The sequence below is a fragment of the Gobius niger genome (genome assembly GCF_951799975.1).
Source record: "Gobius niger genome assembly, chromosome: 5".
Taxonomy (NCBI): domain Eukaryota; kingdom Metazoa; phylum Chordata; class Actinopteri; order Gobiiformes; family Gobiidae; genus Gobius; species Gobius niger.
The window spans coordinates 37,019,220-37,039,753 of record NC_136856.1 but is presented as its reverse complement, the minus strand read 5'-3'; the positions used below and the strand labels follow the sequence as shown (position 1 = coordinate 37,039,753).

The following is a 20,534-nucleotide window of genomic DNA, read 5'->3' as shown; positions in this document are numbered from 1 at the left end:
CTTCAGCCACAGCCACGCGCATCTCAGCCCGCACGCACCACCATGTCGTCCGCTTTCTCCTGCGCTCTGCTCCCGCTGCTGATGCTTCTCTGGAGCGGTCAGTGCGTCATGTCACGGCCGCTGCTCGCCTTCCTCATTGACGGCTTCCGTTGGGACTATATGGACAGGCTGGACTCTCTGCCGGGCTTTAGGGAACTGCTGCGCCGCGGGGTCACCGTGGACTACATGACAGCGGACTTCCCCACGCTGTCCTACCCAAACTACTACTCCCTAATGACAGGTACGTCAGTCTGCCCCGCCGCGGGACTGCTGCTCTGACCAGCTTTAGTCGGACTAAAGTGTATCCCAGGACACCCTCGTGCGCATTCTACAAAGAATTCTGAACACAAAGTCATCAGGCAGTCTGGTCCCTCGGTCAGCGCAGCGGAGTGAGCTGAGAGGAGCTTTAGTGCCATTCATGCACTTGGGCTGCAGCTGTCCCGTGGCCTCAGGCCTGTGCACACAGGGGACATTACAATGGGAGCTGCGATATTCAGGCATGTTGTTCTTAGTTATATTCACACTATCCTGCACTACAAGTACATGAAGTAACTGCACCAGTGCACGTGTGAGTGCACCACGCCATGCTTTTACTTCTACTGAATGACCGCGTTTATCAACAGGCTTCTCTGGCTTGAGGTAAAAGTGACTCCTCATGGTGAGTGAATAAGTGACAAAAGCCTTATGTAACATGACTGTGAGTGTCAAGCATGTGTTTCTTATCTTCAGGGGTGAAAGTAGTTGTTGAGAATGCTTTGAAATTGTATTTAGTTACAGAATACTTTAGTAACGCATTCCATAACTTTGTCTAATCAGAGTACTGTATTCTGCATACTTTGATATGCATAATAATAATATGCGTGGTGTGACTAAGAAGATGTTACACGCCTGTTATGAACGTATGAACCGCTCATGTGGAATACAATAAAACACTTTGCTAATGCACAGAAGGACAGAGCTACTCTAACTCTGCCGTTTTGAACCTTTTTTCTTCTTCTTTTGAAACTGAAACATAATGACCGAGTACTTTGATGTATTCCTTTGCTATCAGGAAAGTACATGTATTCTGAATACCCTCTAATGAAAGAGTAACTAACCAGATACAGTTACAGAAAATGAGAATCGTGTAGTTTAAAACACTGAATATTGCTGTGTTTGTCAAAACCAGATCTAGTGGTGTAAAAACATGCGCTTGTTCTTCATTAAGAATGAATGAAGAAGAATTTATTTGAGATGGTCCAGGCCAGGAAGCTCTCAGCTCTTATTATACCACCTGAGTAACAGGAAACTTCAGAAATGTTACAGTTGTTTTGGTTTGGAATTCACTTTTCCAACACATGGATAAACACTACACATTTGTGACGCGTTCCACAACTGCAGAGAGAGACCGGAGAGCGAGAGGCTGCGGGCCCGTCCCGCCAAGGAGACCGGCTTACTTTCACCCCGCTTCTCCTACCATCTACTTTACAGGTTTTTTATATCGGGATTGCTGTCAGATTAAATCCCGATTTAAACATGAAACTTTCACTCCTAAAATGACTCAATACTTGAATAGTATTTTCATCAAGTATTTTTTAATTAAAGTGGCACGTAGTACAGTGGTGAGCACTAGGGCTGCTCCATTATTGAAAAAATAATAATCACGATTATTTTGTCATAATTGAAATCACGATTATTCAAACGATTATTTGTTGCCTTTAAAAAAAAGTCTTTATTTTATTTATTTATTAATTAAAAAAAACTATGCTGAATATTTTCAGTTTTCTGAACAGTCATAAAAGTACAAATGATTTCAAGTAAACTGAGCAGCGCGGCCTGATGACATCATCACACAGCATTGTTTGTTTTTATGTCAGGCAAAAGCACCATGGCACGTGAAATGTGAAGGGAAAATAATCCCAGCGCCGTGAAATAATGCAAGTCTGCTTTGGAAGAAAAAAAGAAAAAAAAGAAAAGGTTTTTCTGATTATGTTAAATTTGTAATCGTTCAGTGTAATAATCGAAATCGTAATCGAATTTTGATTAATTGCACAGCCCTAGTTAGCGCTCTCGCTTCACAGCTTCGGAAGGAAATGAATAAATGGTTCTTGGCGCTATTTCAGTGTCAGTCCCTTTGACACGCTTTTGAAAAATGGGAGCAAAAAGTGTGTCGTTTATGTTTTGAAATCAATACAATTTCAAGCAATACATCCCTGAATGTGCTGATACATTTGACCAAAGAAAAGCTGGCGAACTGTAGATGAGTAGAAATGAAAGTGACTCTACATCCGAGCGGCTTTGACTGGTGGAACTTGTCGGCCGTCCCTGCTTCTGTATTTGACCCTCTGTGCTGTGTGTTCTCAGGACGACGCTGCGAGGCCCACCACATGACGGGGAACTACATGTGGGACGAGCACTCGGAGAAGGAGTTCCTTATTGGGACCAACCCGGACAGTCGGCTCCCTCTGTGGTGGGACGGAGCTGAGCCGCTGTGGGTCACTGCTCAGAAGGCGGGCATGAAGGCCCATATGTACTTCTGGCCCGGTACGCACTCTCGCCGTAGAAAACCACTTTCTTTGGACAACAGTCTAAAATAACATAAACACATAAAACAAGAGAAATCAAGTTACGCTAGGGGCGCACGTCTCAAGCTTTTCAGCCCGAGCACCGCCGAAAAACGATTGTGGGGTTTTGAAGTACTGCTAGTGTAATGGACGGTAGTATTGTGAAATAGTCATGCTTGATAATGTGACGGGAGCAGCTGAGGGGCGGTGTGCACTCTCCGTTAGTGTTCATGAGGCTCGCTTCACGGCCTCTTTAGCAGGACCTGCGCCGCTGTGGACACACTGTCGGCCGAGGCTACCAAACCCAAAAATGGAACTCAAGGACATTTGTCTGGAGTGGATTTCAGCCAAATCGAAAATATTCCTTTATTGAGGCATTTGGAAGTGCAGATCTCCACTCTGCTGGCTCCCGGCCCCTGAAGGTCCCTTTTCCCTCCATACCTCTTATTAATTTACATTATATTTTACCATGACCTCCAATAAGCCTTATTACCCCACATTAATCAATCAATCGATCTCCACACTCCAGATCGCTCTTTATTTTTGATCAGTTATGAGGTCAACAAGCCGACAGTTTTGTATGATCTAAATATAAACCTTGTGTCGGATGCGTAGTGCGGGTAGTGCCCCTTTTGATTTTGGAGCCGCCGCCCCTCTGTAGCTCTCTGCACGGCTCTGCCACTATGTGCCCCTCATGCAATTCTAATATTAGAAGGAAGACTGACTTATTTTTAGAAGGATTACAAGCTTTAATTGAACCAATCAGCAAACCCAGAGGGTGAAGACAAACCACCCCAGTCCACTCTTGGCCCGGTCGAGGACTTCTGTGGGCTGTGCTCCCCTCATGGCTGTAGAACGCTTTCACCACAGAGAGACCCAGAGGCAGCTCTGACACTCAGGGAGCTCGGCTGTGGCAGATTTGGGCGGTGTATTTCAGGCCTTATACACACGAGTGTCTTTTAAATTGGTTATGGCTTGACCAGCACCAGGGGCCTCTGGAGGGGGTGCCTCGCTTACATGGAGCTTTATATTTGCTACATTTCCACCACTATTCCCTGTGGTTCCACTCTTAGCCAGGCTTTGTTCAGATATGGCCCAAGCAAGCTAAACATTCATCTCTAAATGACAAAGTTTGTAACGTTTTAGACCAGGGGTGTCAAACTCATTTTGGGTCGCAGGCCGAAATTCAGCTCCCATGGCGGGTCGCGGGCCACATATGATAGAGAAAATGTTTCCAATAAATGAATAATAATAAGCTGTGATTTGATCAAAGCCCCAACTTGACTGTAGCTTCATCAATGACAACGGCTTACACTTGTATTGCACTTTACAAGCCGGTGTCACAAGTTCCTGAAAGTGCAGTAGTCTTTATTCATTCACTTGGTGGTGGTAAACTGTTATTGAAGCCACAGCCGTCCTGGGCAGACTGTCCATTTACCACATGGCTATATAATGTGTTGTTCATATCCTGAGCTCTTATTATGTCAGTGCCCTCTGCTGGACACGTGTGTAACTCTTTCCTTTTTTTTAATTTAATGCCCCCTAGTGGCTAGAATGAGCATTCTGGTTATTCTTTAAAAATTCATAACTCCGCACAGGAATGGGCTGGAGACTTACTTTTTTTTGACATACTCTGGAATTTATGCTCTACAGGGCAGGGGCCGGATTAAATCATCTCGTGGGTCGGATCAGGCCCGCGGGCCGTATGTTTGACACCCCTGACCTAGACCCACCCCACACTGACTGACCGATACTTTTTCTGCTGCCTGCCTTTAGTTCCAGAACAATCTGCGCAAACAACACGACATCGCTGTAGAGCCAGTGTCTTAATCTTTGTGGCATCAACTGCTCTGCTGTGACCTGCCAGTAATTCACTGATCATGTCTTTTATTTGGGTCTTTAGTGCCCTGTGTGGGCACTTGGTGTAAATAATGTGTAGACTGACCACTGGGGAAACAGGTACGTTTCCATCTACACCACCCATAAATCACACTGGTCGGTTTATTGTGTGGAAACCAGACTCACTGGTCTTTGGTCTGATTATTTTCTCAACACAGGCCATGAACCGTTTATAACATAACTGGTCTAGTGTCATGCCAGTACTTTGCCTTTTCTCATAAACACTGGATCTCAACCTCGAGGCCGTAGGTCTGAGGCCATGTGCCGTTCTTTTTCTGTTTACTGTGCCACACAATCCAGTCACAATCAGCTAATTCATCTGCAGTGGTTGGTGACATGTAGCAGCTGCCCCTGGCCTAAGTAGAGAGCCAGTAGTTCACACACAGGAGTCACACCAGTTGAACTTCATCAGAACATCTTCCTGTGTGTAGGATCACAGCAGTACATGCCATCTGCTGCTTTTACTCAGTGCATATACTTTTTATCCTGAGTTATCTGTTTTTTAGATAGATAATCAATCCAACCAGTGAGATGGCTCGGTATATAAATGTACTTTTTAGTGCAGTAGATCTTGGCTGAGGCTGTTACAGGTGGGCTGCAGGTTGGAGAACAGGCTAAAGGGTTTGCGTAAGGTCCAGATTTTATGCAAAGACAACACAGAGCTACAGCACAATCTGTCCATCACTTTCATCCATGACAAAAAGGACAACCCAGGGCAAGCCTAGCAGCCCAATTCTGAAGTGTTTTTTTTTTTTGCAGCACTGGACCACACAGCGGGACAACAGTCCAAGAGTGTAATAGGAGTTTTCTTGTTTCTAATGACTGCATCTTATTAATGAGATGTTCCTACTTATTCTAGTCACAATGTCATTTATATGCGTCATCCATGACAGAGTTTGATCAAAAGTTCCTCCCAACAGTTTAATCTCTGTCACTTGTTCTAATGATTTGTTATTTAGGGAGAGTTTTAACTTTGGGGTTTCTCTCATAGCATGTTTTGAACCTAAAATCATACAGTTTGTTTTTAATACATTACATTTTAGCCTGTTCTCGATCGCCCATTCATAAGTCCACATTAGCTCCTGTTGTAGCACGTTATTGACCTGGTCGACGGTAGAGGCAGAAACATACATTGTTGTATCGTCTGCATAGTACAGTCATACAGGCTTTACATAAAACATATGACATATCATTTATTTGTTTTAAAGCCTGATGGAATGAGGGACAAAAGAGTTCTATCTGTCCTTGGAGCATCTCAGAGAGAGAAGTCTGGAGCTCACGCCACTTCTCTGGTGGGAGAAGACCGAGTTAAGGGGGCGGCTCTGATTGGACAGGATCGCCCTGATCTTAGAGAGACGCTCTGTCCTCAGCTCCACCACCTGGGCCTGAGTCCAGGCCCAGTCCAACCACTGAACCCGCCTTCCTAATGAGCCGATTCAGCCCCTGAGTGTCCCTTTTCCATGCGCTGCCCCCCAACAAACAACAGCATAAAAAAGGGCACTGGACACAATAGACTGATAAAACATGGACAATAACTTATAACAGACCCTGAATGAGGCCAGCCGTCTAAGAAAGTTCATCTTACTCTGCCCCTTCTTGTACACAGCGTCCATGTTCGCTGCCCAGCTCAGCTTGTTGTCCAACTGCAGCCCCAGGTACTGGAAACTCTGCTCCCTCGATGTTGATGGGCTGCAGAGAGGGTGGTGCCCAGCTGAAATCCATCACCACCTCCTTGGTTTTGGTTGAGTTCAGCAAGAGCTTGATCCGCTGACTCTACACCACAAAGTCCTCCACCAGGCCTATTCACCCTCCCTGATACATGCCACGATTGCAGTGTCATCAGAGAACTTCTGCATGTGGCATGTATTGGAGTTGTAACGGAAGTCAGCAGTGTAGAGGGTGAAGAGGAGGGGCGAGAGCACAGTGCCCTGAGGTGCTCCAGTGCTGCAGGTCAGTGTTGAGGACTTACAGCCCTCCCCCCCGCTCGAACAAACTGTGGCCTGTTGGTCAAATAGTCCAAGACCCAGCCGCCGAGGTGAGGAAGCGTAAAGTTTTATAGTTGATCGTCCCTTGAACGTATTGTCATTTCATCTAAGGCAAGCTCCTTCAGGGGCTTCCCTAAGGCTGCAAAGGTCTGGCTGCTCTCTTCCCACTACGGAGTTTAAAATAAAAAAATAAAAAGTGATTTCCTCCCCCTACATGCTCCAGCCATGTCCTAATGTGTAGAATGAGCTCAGACCTGTTCACCACAACTGCCTCTAAAATCCTGCACTGTCACTCAAAAAGGTGTTAAATCGGGTCCCAAGTGCCGTCATGCACGAGCTTAATATAGAAGCTGCAGTTACACGTTTGACCTGAGGTGGCGGTAGTGAGTATAAAATGGCCAACTTGCATGTAGTTCTGCATCTAGTCTCTTTAAGTAGGAGAATACTTCGCACGTGTGTTCTAAATTTGGTGATTCCAAGCTTGAAGCTTGTGTGTGTGAGGACTAATTAGCATATTCCACTGCCTATGATTCACCATATAAGGCCTGTACACATCGTGAAAGGGGTGTCCCTCTCTTCCCCAGTAGTAGCAGTAATAATTGGTCATTTACTATTTACAAAAATATGCTACAAGTGATATTACCAACTTATTTCTGAATAAAGGCATCTGTAATTTAATATAAATATATTTACATTTTGCAATTAATTAAGAGATTATTTAATATTCACAAATATGCATGACTCAGAATGTTGGGTTCCATCAGGAGCATGATCGTGAACAGAACTGGAGATTTTTTTGTGCTTTCTGAGTTTTCTTGGGATTTGTTTTTACAGAGGAACATTTTCAGCTGAGTCAGCTAAGTTTTGTGAATGTCAAAACCTTCCTAAGAACAAATGTGTGCGTAAGAACGAGGCTTGTTGTTATTGGCAAAATGCCAGGACAGGCACTACTTTGCCAAAACCTTGACTTTGTGTGATCTAAAACGTCACTCTGTAATCTTCTATCTCAGCCTTCTCAACTAATCCCATAGACGAATGCAAAGCAAAAATCTTTCAATATTACATGAAAATTGTTGACTTGTTGTGTTCCATACAATTGACCTACTTTTGGGTGTGGGCGGGGCTACACACCGGTGTGCAATTGACAATAAATGGCGGCTGCTCATTCATAAAAAACCTGTTCGCAGGCACGCCAAACAAAAACCTGTGTCTAGTATTTTCCTCCGTGCTTTACCCGGCATCTTAAAGCTCTTCATGAGTATGGCTGCGCCAACAGGTTATGGGCCCAGTAGAGATTTTGGGAGCCGATGGAACCGTTTGTGTTTTGAGGAGATGAAAAGAATTATGAACTGTGGGAAACGAAATTCCTGGCACATTTGCGTCTGCACGATCTGAAGTCCACTATCCTGAGTGAAGCCCCCGCTGCAGACGCGGAAGGTGCAGAAGCGGACGCCAGTAAAAATGAAGAGGCGTATGCAGTTCTAATTCAGCTGTTGGACGACAAAAGTTTGTCTCTAGTAATGAGAGATGCCGCCGATGATGGCAGGAAGGCGCTGCAGATCCTGCGTGACCATTACGCAGGGAAAGGGAAGCCGCGCGTAATCAGTCTGTACACGGAGCTGACTTCTCTCCAAAAAGGTGTGAATGAGAGCGTCACAGACTATATAATCCGTGCAGAGACTGCCATCACAGCGCTGCGTAATGCAGGAGAGACACTGAGTGACGGTTTACTGACCGCAATGATTTTAAAGGGCCTGCCTGATGTATTCAAACCATTCTCTGTTCACGTTACGCAGAGTGATGAAACGTTGACTTTTGCCGACTTTAAAACTAAACTGAGGAGCTATGAAAGCACGGAAAGGTTTGTTGCTTCTAGCTCAGGAGAAGACAGTGTGATGAAGGTGAAAGGAAGAGACAATTGGAGCGCTAAACTCACCTGTTACACCTGCGGACAAAAGGGACACAAAGCAGCGGAGTGCGCATCGGCTGGGGAGCGCCGAGAGCAGAGGCAGTGGTGCAGCTTCTGTAAAAGCGCAACCCACAAGGACGCAAACTGTCGGCGGAGGAAGCGGGACCAGGTGAAGCAAGCGGTGGATGAGGAGGACCACACGTTCGCATTCAAGGTGCAGTTGGATTCCGCCCCGGACTCGGTCAGCGCGGTGAAGGCGAAGGGCCTCATGGTCGACTCGGGAGCGACGAAGCACATCATCACGGACATCGGGAGATTCGAGGAGTTTGACCCAAGCTTTAAGCCTCAGAGCCATGTTCTGGAGTTGGCTGATGGAGAGCGAGCCAGCGGGATTGCGCTGAAGAAAGGCACCGCCAAAGTGCGCATAATGGACCGTCAAGGCCGCGATGTGGAAATGATCCTGAAGGAGGCGCTCTACGTCCCATCATTTTCCCAGGACATTTTTTCGGTCAAAGCGGCAACAGCGCAAGGTGCGACAGTCATCTTCAAGGAAGGACAGAATCGTCTAATCCACAAAAATGGTACTGCTTTTGACATTAACACACAAGACAGACTATTTTATCTAAGTACTCTGCTAAACGAGGCTGATACATGTAATGTGTGTTATGATGTCCATACATGGCATGAAATATTGGGTCACTGTAATTATGATGACGTGTTACAGTTAGAAAGTGTCGCAGAAGGCATGAAAATTAAAGGGAAAAGTGACAAGGCAAATCTAAAATGTGAAGTGTGTATCAAAGGCAAATTCGCACAGAGCAGAAATACAGATCCAGATGAAAAAGCTAAGGATGTACTGGAACTTGTTCATACAGACCTGGCTGGACCTATAGAGCCAGCAGGTAAAGATGGTTTCAGATATACTCTTGCTTTTACAGATGACTATTCAGGAGCTATGTTCACTTATTTTCTGAAAGCTAAAAGTGATACAGTTAAAGCTACAGAGAGATTCATTGCTGATGTTGCCCCTTATGGAAAGATCAAATGCATAAGGTCAGACAATGGAACAGAGTTCACAGCTTCTGTATTTAAGTCACTGCTAACTCAAAATGCCATCAGACATGAAACCTCAGCTCCTTACTCGCCCCATCAGAATAGGACCGCAGAAAGAGCATGGAGAACCTTGTTTGAAATGGCAAGATGTATGCTGATTGAGAGCAAACTACCAAAAGATTTGTGGACATATGCAGTACAAACGGCTGCAATAATCAGAAATAGATGCTATAACAGACGTCTTGGACAAACCCCATATTACGTGTTGACTGGGAAGAAACCGGACCTGTCCAGAATGAGAGCTTTTGGCTCAGAATGTTATGCATACAAACAGGACAAGAAAAAGTTAGACACACGGTGTGAGAAAGGCATATTTGTTGGTTATGACAAAAACAGTCCAGCCTTGTTGGTCTTTTATCCACACACAGGGAAAGTGTCGAAAAACCGACTGGTGAAGTTTGTCACAAAGAAAACAATTGAAAGTGACACTCAGACAGATGAAGACATGTATGAACATTTTGGAAAAGGAAAGAAAGCTGAAAGTCAGCCACCAAAACCTGATGTGACTAATGAAAACCCTCTGGAGGTGAAAATTGAGTTGTGTGAATCTAATACCAACTTAAAGGGTGAAGGTGAGAGCAGCAATAGTGCTCGTTATCCAACGAGGGAGAGGAGACGTCCTCAGTTCTATACTGACTGTGATTATGAAGTCAAATTTGACGAAGATCAAGCGTTGACAAATATTGACTATTGCTATCGTGTGACATGTGACATCCCCCAGACACTGCAGGAAGCCTTGAGCTCTTCAAAATCAGAGCAGTGGGTTAAGGCTATGAATGAAGAAATGGACTCTCTGATTGAGAATGATACCTTCACATTGACACCCTTACCTGTAGGTAAACATGCAGTGGGGGGCAGATGGGTTTATGCCATCAAAGAAAATCCTGTTGAGACAATTTACAAGGCTCGATATGTGGCAAAAGGTTATAGTCAAGTGGCTGGTATTGATTATAACGAAACCTTTTCTCCTACTGCTGATATGACTTCTGTACGTGTCTTAATGCAGCTAGCAGTTCAGTATGATTTAGAACTACATCAGATGGATGTTAAAACTGCATATCTGCATGCCCCAATAGACTGTGAGCTGTACATGGAGCAGCCTGAAGGTTTTGAGGTCAAGACAAAAACAGGAGAAAAATTGGTGTGTAAGCTCAATAAGTCGCTGTATGGTCTGAAGCAGTCAGGACGAAACTGGAATAAGATGCTTCATGATTTCCTTATTGAAAACAAGTTTGTCCAAAACACAGCAGACAATTGTGTTTACAGTAAACAATCTGACAATGAAAGGGTCTTATTGATCATTTGGGTTGATGACCTTATCATTGCAGCAAGTGATTGTCAAATACTCAAAAGTGTAAAGGAAATGTTGGGTGCAAAATTCAAAATTAAAGATCTTGGGAAACTGAGACATTTTCTTGGCATTGATTTCACCCAAAAACAAGGGGAAATAAAAATGAATCAAAAGAGATACATCACCAAAATTTTGGAAAGATTTGACATGACTGACTGTAAACCAAGATTAACACCATGTGAAATGAAAATGAAATTTGACAGTGAGGGTGAACCTGCTGATTCAAAGAAATATCGTGAAATTGTTGGCAGTTTAATCTACTGTACTTAGTTTTTTGAGAGTGAGGCCAGGTTGGGTGTGAAGTTGGAGTGAGGTTTATTGTTCTTTATTTTTGCATGAAAATGTTAAATGAAAGAAAATTTCAATAGCCTCCTTTTTTTCCCTGTCAGTAATGTACAGCAAACCTTACAGAGATTTTTTTCTTATAGTCATCTATTGAAGACTCTTTACATTCTTCGGACTTTGTAATTAAATGCAGCAAGGAACTTGTCAACTCAAGCTTATAAAGTGCAAGGGGAACTGTGAGGCGTTATTATTATAACGGATGACTCTGGTGTGTGCAGGGTGTGAGGTGGAGATCCGGGGCGTGAGGCCAGAGTTCTGTGAAGAGTATGTCTACAACCCGTCCCTCCAGAACCTAACGGACTCCATCCACAAAGCTCTCACTGTCCTCAGGTTGTCTTCAGCTGCCATATGTCTCCATGGTGTCTCTGTACCCCTCAGTGTCTCTCCTCTGTGTCCTCTGTGTCCCCTATATCTAAGGTGTCCCTTCTGTCCCTAGTTCGGGACAGTCCCACATGGCTGCGGTGTACTGGGAGAAGATAGACGTACAGGGACATCATTTTGGGCCGGACTCGGCTGAGGTCCAGAGGGCAGTGCAGGAGTTGGATGGAGCCATGGAGGTGCTCAACCGCGCCATCACGGTCAGTCAGAGACACTACAATGTACAGCATGACCATAGTGTCCCGCTGTGTCCCTCTGTGTCCTACTGTGTCCCTCTGTGTCCTACTGTGTTCCTCTGTGTGTGCCTCAGGAGAAGGGTTTGCAGGACAAGCTGAATGTGCTGCTGTTCTCGGACCATGGCATGACCAAGATCGAGTGGATGGACAAAGTCATTGAGTTGGACAAGCACATCAGCATGTCAGACATCAGTAAAATGATGGACCGTGGTCCCGTGGTCAGCCTGTGGCCCATGGCCCCGAAACTTCAGCAGGTTAGTCATGCTGAACACCAGTGCCTTGGGGCCTTTCAATGCCTTCTCTGCCAGCACAGAACATGAGGCCCACTCTCAAAGGAAAACTTATCCTCAAATACACTTTTTTTGGCTGATTTTCCACAACATTACGTGGCTCTTCACTCTGCTGCGTCTCTGTGCTCCTTAATGTCCTCATGTCCTCTACTGTCCTCAGGTGTACGAGGCCCTGGCTCAGGTCCCCAACATGAAGGTGTACAAAAAAGCTGAGATCCCAGAGCGTTTCTTCTACCGCGGCGGAAAATTTGTGTCTCCGCTAACACTCGTGGCCGAGCCAGGATGGTTCATCGCTGAGGTGACTACACTACGCTACCACTACAGTACCAATACAAAGAACACTACAGAGACCACTACAAAGACCACTACATAGTCAACTACAAAGACCACTACAGAGACCACTACAGAGACCACTACAAAGACCACTACAGAGACCACTACATAGTCAACTACAAAGACCACTACAGAGACCACTACAGAGACCTCTACAAAGACCACTACAAAGACCACTACATAGTCAACTACAAAGACCAGTACAAAGACCGCTACAGAGACCACTAAAAAGACCACTACATAGACCACTACAGAGACCACTACAATGATCCATTACAAAAAACACTATGGAGACCACTACAGAGACCGCTACAGAGACCACTGTGGAGACCAGCACAAAGACCAGTACAAAGACCGCTACAGAGACCACTACATAGACCAGTACAAAGACCAGTACAAAGACCAGTACAAAGACCACTACAAAGACCACTACAAAGACCACTACATAGACCACTACATAGACCACTACAGAGACCACTACAAGACCAGCCTGGTTTTACCAGACCCTTGTAGTCACTTCATTTCGTACAAGGGTCTGGACCTTCACAGTTGAGCTCCATTATCAGGTGGGAGGGGGGAACTCCTTTGAAATGATTGGATCTGATTTTTGCTAGCCTTTGGTCGTGACGTATGTAATGTGCCCGAGTGAGTTAAAGGTCCTATATCATGCAAAATCGACTTTTTGGAGCTTTTAGCCATGTTGTTATGCTATTTCCTTATCAAAAACACCCCCAGAGTGGTTTGTGGCTTCATTCACGCAGCTCTCAGTAATCCTCCTGAATCCTGCTCTCTGAGCAGCTGCTCCTCCCTCTCCTGGTGAACGACTGAGTGTTCATTTGTGTCGTAACAGCGGAACGGAAGTGCTCGACGTCTGTAATGTAATGTCTTAATTCTATGCTTACGGCCTGATTTTAATTTGTAAAACAGCGTTTTCATTATTTCTTTCGTAAGAGAGAAACAAAGAGAAAAAAAAAAGTGAAGGGAAAAAAAAAAAAAAAGGATGTGCCTGAGGTGCTTCCAGGTCTGCTGTGGCCAAAACAAACACATCCCCTGAGCGTCTGAACAGATCAGTCATGTTTGCGCTGCAGCTGTGAAGATGGAGCTCGTTATAACTGGACACACCTGTTCTTTATTCTTAACTAACGATAATGTCACGGAGAAAAAGAAGCGCGTTTGGCTACGAGGACGGGAGTTTATTCAACCTTTTTCAAGAAGAGGCCACTCTCTCAGAATTTATTTTTTTTTCTCCGGGTTTCAGCGACTATCACCAAAATATTGTTTTTCTGTGACTGTCACTGATGGATGTTTGGTGAACCTTCGCCTGAATCAAAGTGGATTAACTTTTATGACCAACGCAAGTCCCACAATGTAAACAGCGATGGAGCAGAGCGGTGAGTCAGTCCAAACGTGGGTTAGCTTGTGTGTTAGCATATTAGCATGTGTGTTAGCATATTAGCTTGTGTGTTAGCCATTTATGAAGCTGTGTTGCAGATGTCAACTCCTTATAACTGCATCGTGAAGTGACTTCACTTATTGCTGTTTATTTATATTACGGTAAAGTATGTGCGGAGAGAGGAGGCGGAGTTAACTGAATCGAAGCGTTGTGTCTTCCGGGTTCGAAAAATACCTCCAGAAAACACTTATATTAATCACAAAAATGAGTGCTCCATAATGGTAGAGGTACAATATATCATATACATGCCTATACTTAACTTTAGAATGGCTAAAATAGCATGATATAGATCCTTTAAGCGAACTCTTCATAATTCTTGGGAGCATTCCTTGCTCATTCCAAGGATTCAATTTTAATTTCTGGATATTTGGGAGCCGAGCCAGGACGGATTGAAGAGCTTCCATTGCAAACTACAACCTGCTAATCGGCGCAATGCTTGATGTCACCTACAAGCCCCGCCTCCCCCGCTCACTGAATGGTAGATAGAAAGCCAACCGATATAACGCGGCCACTGAGATCAAGCCCAGACGTACATGTAGGGAGTTTACGGATGGCTAAGGCCAGGCTAGAGTCCACCCAGAGTCACTCTGATCTCATCAGAAAGCCTTTGAAAGATCTGCCTTTAGACCATTCTTGACCCAGTCTAGACATTTAAGCTTATGTGTCTTGGTCAATAGTGATCTGGTGTCCACTTTTCTCACATTAGCAATGTCTCTGACTTGCTCTGAGCACCTTTTATTTCTGGACACTCAGGTCAGCTGCTGGTAGATAATGGATTCCTGGTGGTTTCGCACTTGATTTTTCTTCAGTCTTTGACCATTACTTTGCAACCTTTCTTATCATCTATCTTTTTACGAACCTGTTGGCTATTGGCAATGCATTTGGCAAATTTCATTTCAAGAGTCCCTCTGACCAACTTTTTGCAATTTTGGGCTTTTTTTCAGATGTCTTTTCCTTCCCATTTAGTCTGAGGTAAAATACCAGCATAATAATTCTGCTCCTGATTCAGAACCTGCTTTGGCCACACCTCCTTTCATTACAAACATCACCTGGAACGCTTCAATACAACTGCTTTTCAGTGTCACACAGTTTGTAGTTTGAAAATGTGAGGAAAAAATAACAATGTGGTCAAAAAATGAATTTGATTAATAATTGTGCATGCAGTGTATGAATGTATGGGCTGTAGGACCACTTTGATCCTCTCCATGTCCCTGTGTCTTTATTTAGTTGAAAACACATCCATAATTCAGCATTTTTTAAAGTAGTGAATAGATGAAAAAGTAGTTGTTTTCCCCCTTTGTTTCCCTGGCAGTTTTGAACGTGATACACACAGATATTGTAGATACTGTAGATTTTATTGTAATATTATGGTATTATTGCTCATTGAGTAAATTATTAAAACATTTCTTGGTATTACGCAATGTTTTTTTTATGAACCAGGTTAACACTTGTGGCCTGGCCCAAAGGCAGCAGCACAGCTCACACGTAGCCTGCCCCCTGAATGCCCAGGGATGAAGCTGTAACATTGGTAAGCACTGACACAAACAGGACTAAACAGAGTGTTGTTGTTCATCTAGAACAAGAGCCTTCTGCCGTTCTGGAAGAACGACAGCTCGGGGCCAGCGCGGGGGTGGCAACATGGTTGGCATGGATACGACAATGAGTTCCTGGATATGAGGGCCTTCTTCCTCGCTGCGGGCCCAGGTACCAGTCTACTGTACTCTGTACTATAGAGCAGGAACCTTTTGGGCCAGCCTTTTCAGTACAAAGTGACATGGGCCCCTTCACAGGAAGGAAGATTTGTTAACACCAAGTCATTTACAGCACAGAACAAGAAGTGAGTTATACTGTACATACAATTATCAAAGTGAAATCATCAGCAAAATATTAAATACTCATAAGTAGGGGGAAACTCATTGGCTTTTGGGCTAAAATGGCAAATGAAACGCTACAGTGCTGGGCTTCTGTTCCTCCATGTCCCATGTTGCTTGTTCCATTTGAGATGGTCACCCTAAGCATTAATGTGTTGCTAGCATTAGTGTTTTATTTTTTCCTGAAAGTGGTTAAGCCTGTGTATAGACTGGTAAGAAACGTGGAAAAACAAAAAGACTTTTCCAATTGTGATTTATGATAATTATGAGTCTCTTTCTCAGAATAAGCTTGGTAAAATCATCTCGACTCAGCATTACATTAAAACGGTCTGTTGCAAACAGTGGACATAACAGTGGACCTATGAAACTTTTTCAAAGCATGTAATGAGTTTAATGGCTGCCATTAAACTCATGTAATGAGTTTAATGGCAGCCTCCCAGGCCGTGTAACCACATCAGCTTTATATTCTCTGTGTTTTGTGTTTTCCACTGCAGACTTCAAGCAGAACGTGCGAGCGGGCCCCATCCAGACCGTGGACCTGTACAACCTGATGTGCCGGACTCTGGGCGTGGAGCCATTACCCAACAACGGCTCGTGGTCTCGTGTGGAGTATCTGCTGAGTGGGGCGGGAGAGAGCACCCTCTGCTATGGGGTGGTCCTGTCCTCCGCTCTGCTGGCGCTGCTGCTAACACCGGGACACTAGGCTTCACAGGCAGAGGTGAGGAGGCTCACCCAAAATCTGTAAGAGTAAGACTTACTTTTCAATGAACCCAGCTGTATGTACCATAGCACTTCTGTTTTCCAACACTGCCGCCTCTATAATGCTCCAGGTGTTGGCCATATTCAGTCGCATATCCTTAGACCAGTATCAATTTTATATATCATTGTAATTTTTTATATTTTGTTGTGGACACAATATAATTTGCATGCACACTCCAACTGATATATTTCTTAATTATTATTATCGAAAATATATTTCTTTTTTTAGGTACAAACAGGTACAATAAAAACAAACAGGTATTAAAGTACAAATTGAAATTCCATGGTCGTAAGACCGTTTTTAAGAGTTAAAAAAAAACATGGCTCCTTTAGCAAAATGGGAAATTCACAAACAGCTCGGTTCTGAAATTGCTTGTCAGGTTCCTCTTATATTCCCCCATAGACCCAGGCTGAGGGACACAGCCATAGTCCAGGATGTTTTTCATTTGTGCAGCCAAAACAAAACACGACCTCCGCACTTCCCCCGCCACAGGCAGCGTCCCATCAGGCAACACATAGTAATTCATTATCAGGCAGGACCTTTTGTGTGGGCGGTATTGGGCCAAAACGTCGGGTGAAAGTCCATGATACATTTTATTAACCAAAACATGACAGCGCAAAATGACGTCTTGTTTGCAGTGTGATCAAACCCAGCCTTCTGTTATGCTCAGGTGCTATTTCTGCACGGTATGGCAGCTGGAGAATAGAATCTATCGCTGCAGGTTTTTCTAAACAGTTCACCAATGTTTTCCCAATACCACACAGCAGCACTGAGCAGTTCTCCCGTCCAGATCTGATGTAGGCCTTGTATATGCGCTGCAGCAGTAGCTCGTTGCTTCTTACTGGCAGCTTTGTTTTAAGAAGTCTCAGGACAAAAATAACCTTACGAGCTGCTTTGCAAATCTCCTCGACATGACTTAAATTTGAGGTCACTCGTGAAGGTCACCCCCAGGTGTTTTAGGGAATGTTATGACCCTCAAACATAACCTGATTGTTTAGGCGGCTGGCAGATCGCTTTGAGAAGCACAGACACACTGTCTTGGAGGTAATAGCTAGAGCTGGATGTGCACTGGAAACTGTGACTATTGAGTCGTCTGCATATGCTGCTGGAATAACATTAATACTTAGGGATAGTAACATAGAGCGGTCTTCTAAAACAGCAGTAGGTCATTTAGAAATAATATAAACAAAGTTGGAGCAATCACACGTCCCTGGGGTACTCCGGATTGCACTGGTAAAGGTGAAGAAAAGGAATGCACTATTCGTGTCTGCTGGAGACACGACTTAAATAATCACAAATCCAGGCCAGCATTTGACCATGGACGCCAAATGCCGTAAATGCATTGTTGGAGCCCAAGAGTGCTGCTACACATGCTTCCTCTCGTTCTTCAGCCTTTACCCAGGTATGGATGTCCAGTGTCAGATTTGGTTAAAAATCCAAACTGTTTTTTAGATCTCAATGAATTTTCCAATCAGCCTACTCTCAAGAATCTTCCCAATACAGGAATCCAGTGATATGATCTGTAGCTGGTGCAGATTTGGACTGAAGTCTCCATCACAACTGTGTAGAACTCAGGGGCAGGTGCTTAACAAGTCAAATGAAATGAAGGATGTAAAGGCTGGGATTTTGAAGGATTTTGTCTGTTGTCAATAGGTTGCGTTCTCGATCTAGAATGTGATGATGTCATAATGTCAGGTGGAGCAGGGGCCGATACAACTCTATGGGAGAGAGACAGTTTGTGTAAGAAATCTCCAAAACAAAATGAACAAATGTTTTTCCTCATCAGTATTTGACAGTGATTGGATTCACAAACCTGGCACGTTACTTTGATGTCTGAAAGACCTTCCTATTGGCCAACAGCACGCTCAGGTTTTTGAATATTGTCACCACTTTTGGATGCCTTTCAGAGATAATAATTGGGCATTAGTTTATATTTGCTGAGAGAGGAGACAATGAACACTTGTTTTTAGGGTTTCTGGTACGTTTTCACTGCTGATGAAACCATCTCCATGGTAACGCATACGTTTCATCCAGAAAACCTAGGCAAGGCAAGGCAAGGCAAGGCAAGTTTATTTGTAGAGCACAATTGATACACAAGGCAATTCAAAGTGCTTCACAGTTGCATACATATAAGAAAACAAATACAATCAATAAAAACATCAACATAGAATTAATCAATTACAGTAAAAGGCAAGAGTGTAGATAAAATACTTTCAGTCATATGCATTTTTAAGTCTTGTTTTGACTCGCTCTGTCTTGAGCACTATTTTTCTTGCTCGTTCACACAAAGTTACCTAACCTCTGTTTTTGTCGCTCCTTCTCCTCTGGACATCAACATAAAATTAATCACTTACAGTAAAAGGCAGGAGTGCAGATAAAATACATTCAGTCATATGCTCGGGCAAACAGAACTGTTTTCAGCCTGGATTTGAACATTGTCAGAGTTGAGGCTTGTCTCACATCCTCATGAAGACTGTTCCAGATTTTAGCTGCATGAAACTGAAACGCAGCCTCACCGTGTTTATTATTGACCTACCAGAAACCCTGAAATCAATTGATGATTGAGCACTATGGAGGCCACAGGTGCAAATACGTACTGATAGTTCCAAACAAAAAGTTACATAGTGCACCTTTAAAACCATTTTAGTCAAGTAGAAACCAATAAGATTTGGCTACTATTGATTTGAATGTGTTTTTTTCTTTACGTTTGGGAGTGTATACAACATTGTTGTTGTTAGGAGTAAACATACATTTTAACATTATCTTCATATAAACAACAGAAACATGTGTATGTGAATACACTCACCAATAAATCCCCCACCCACACCCTCCCTCGCTCCAGGACCAGGACCACCCCAGACCCCAAGCCACCCCCAGCCAAGACCCCCAAACCTGTTTACCCATTCTTATGCCTCATATAAAGATCAGACCACATTTTATGACTAATTCATGCAGAACTGTACTTGACCAGACACTTTATTTGTCCCGCATCTTCCATGTGTTTGAACAAGCAGCTCAAAGACAATAAGAGACAATAAAAGTACAGTCCATATGCACGGCTGAAAGTTCAACCATAAAACAAGTTTAAGCTTTGTTTAAAAGTCGATCACATTGAAGTTTGTGGTGTTTTACTTCCTATGCTTTTATTTTTGTCTTGAATTAGAGCTAATCATGAAGTGGATTGTTTCTAAATCCCCTAAACTACTACTGGAGCGACCCCTGGAGCGACCCCTGGAGCGACCCCTGAAGCGACCCCTGGAGTGACCCCTGGAGCCTGGAGCGACCCCTGGAGCGACCCCTGGAGCGACCCCTGAAGCGACCCCTGGAGTGACCCCTGGAGCCTGGAGCGACCCCTGAAGCGACCCCTGGAGTGACCCCTGGAGCCTGGAGCGACCCCTGGAGCGACCCCTGGAGCGACCCCTGGAGCGACCCCTGGAGCGACCCCTGGAGCGACCCCTGGAGCGACCCCTGGAGCGACCCCTGCGACCCCTGGAGCGACCCCTGGCAGGTGGATCCTAACGTCTGCCTGTAGCTGCTCCACATGGACCCAGGAAATCTCAAGGAAATCAAATTCTGAACCTGAAACACTGATTTCTCTGATTGTTTTGTAATGTTCTGATGTAATGATTTAGAGGTGGGCAGTCTTCTACACACTCTGGCACTCGGGCTTCTTCAGCGAGGACTTATCCTTTTGAATCCATATTAGATCATCTCATGAATACTTTAATCATACATTTCAGTCTACTTTCGGTTTGGAAGAGAGAGTGTAATATCTCTGACTAACAGACTCCTGCACTGTTGTAGATGAGTGTGTAGGAAATCCTCTTGTGTGCTACTGATTCAAGTTATCATAAACTCCCGAAGATACTGATTTCTTCGTCGCTTTCCTCAGACGTGCTCGATGAGTCACGTTTTAGATGTATTTTCTTTTTGATCTGAACATTAAAAAAAAAAAATCACCAATTTGGCAAATCAAGCAAAGGATCGGGACAAAATTCAGGCCATTTTCTTTCATTCTGTTGAAGCATC

General features: G+C 44.2%; 1 protein-coding gene across 1 annotated transcript; it reads left to right on the top strand.

Moving 5' to 3' along the window:
* On the top strand, positions 1-19,840 carry enpp6 (ectonucleotide pyrophosphatase/phosphodiesterase 6). The gene is made up of 9 exons (XM_079556110.1): positions 1-280; positions 2,383-2,562; positions 11,403-11,514; positions 11,621-11,762; positions 11,873-12,052; positions 12,249-12,386; positions 15,452-15,578; positions 16,240-16,463; positions 19,669-19,840. The coding sequence occupies exons 1-8, from the start codon at positions 43-45 to the stop codon at positions 16,446-16,448; spliced, it is 1,326 nt and encodes a 441-aa protein (XP_079412236.1). The 5' UTR covers positions 1-42; the 3' UTR covers positions 16,449-16,463; positions 19,669-19,840.
* The last annotated feature ends 694 nt before the right edge of the window (positions 19,841-20,534 follow it).

Coding starts and splice junctions, on each gene's coding strand:
- enpp6 (XM_079556110.1), top strand. CDS start 43: ATGTCGTCCGCTTTCTCCTGCGCTCTGCTCCCGCTGCTGATGCTTCTC. Junction 11,515..11,620: donor AAAGCTCTCACTGTCCTCAG/GTTGTCTTCAGC, acceptor TTCTGTCCCTAG/TTCGGGACAGTCCCACATGG. Junction 12,053..12,248: donor TGGCCCCGAAACTTCAGCAG/GTTAGTCATGCT, acceptor TACTGTCCTCAG/GTGTACGAGGCCCTGGCTCA.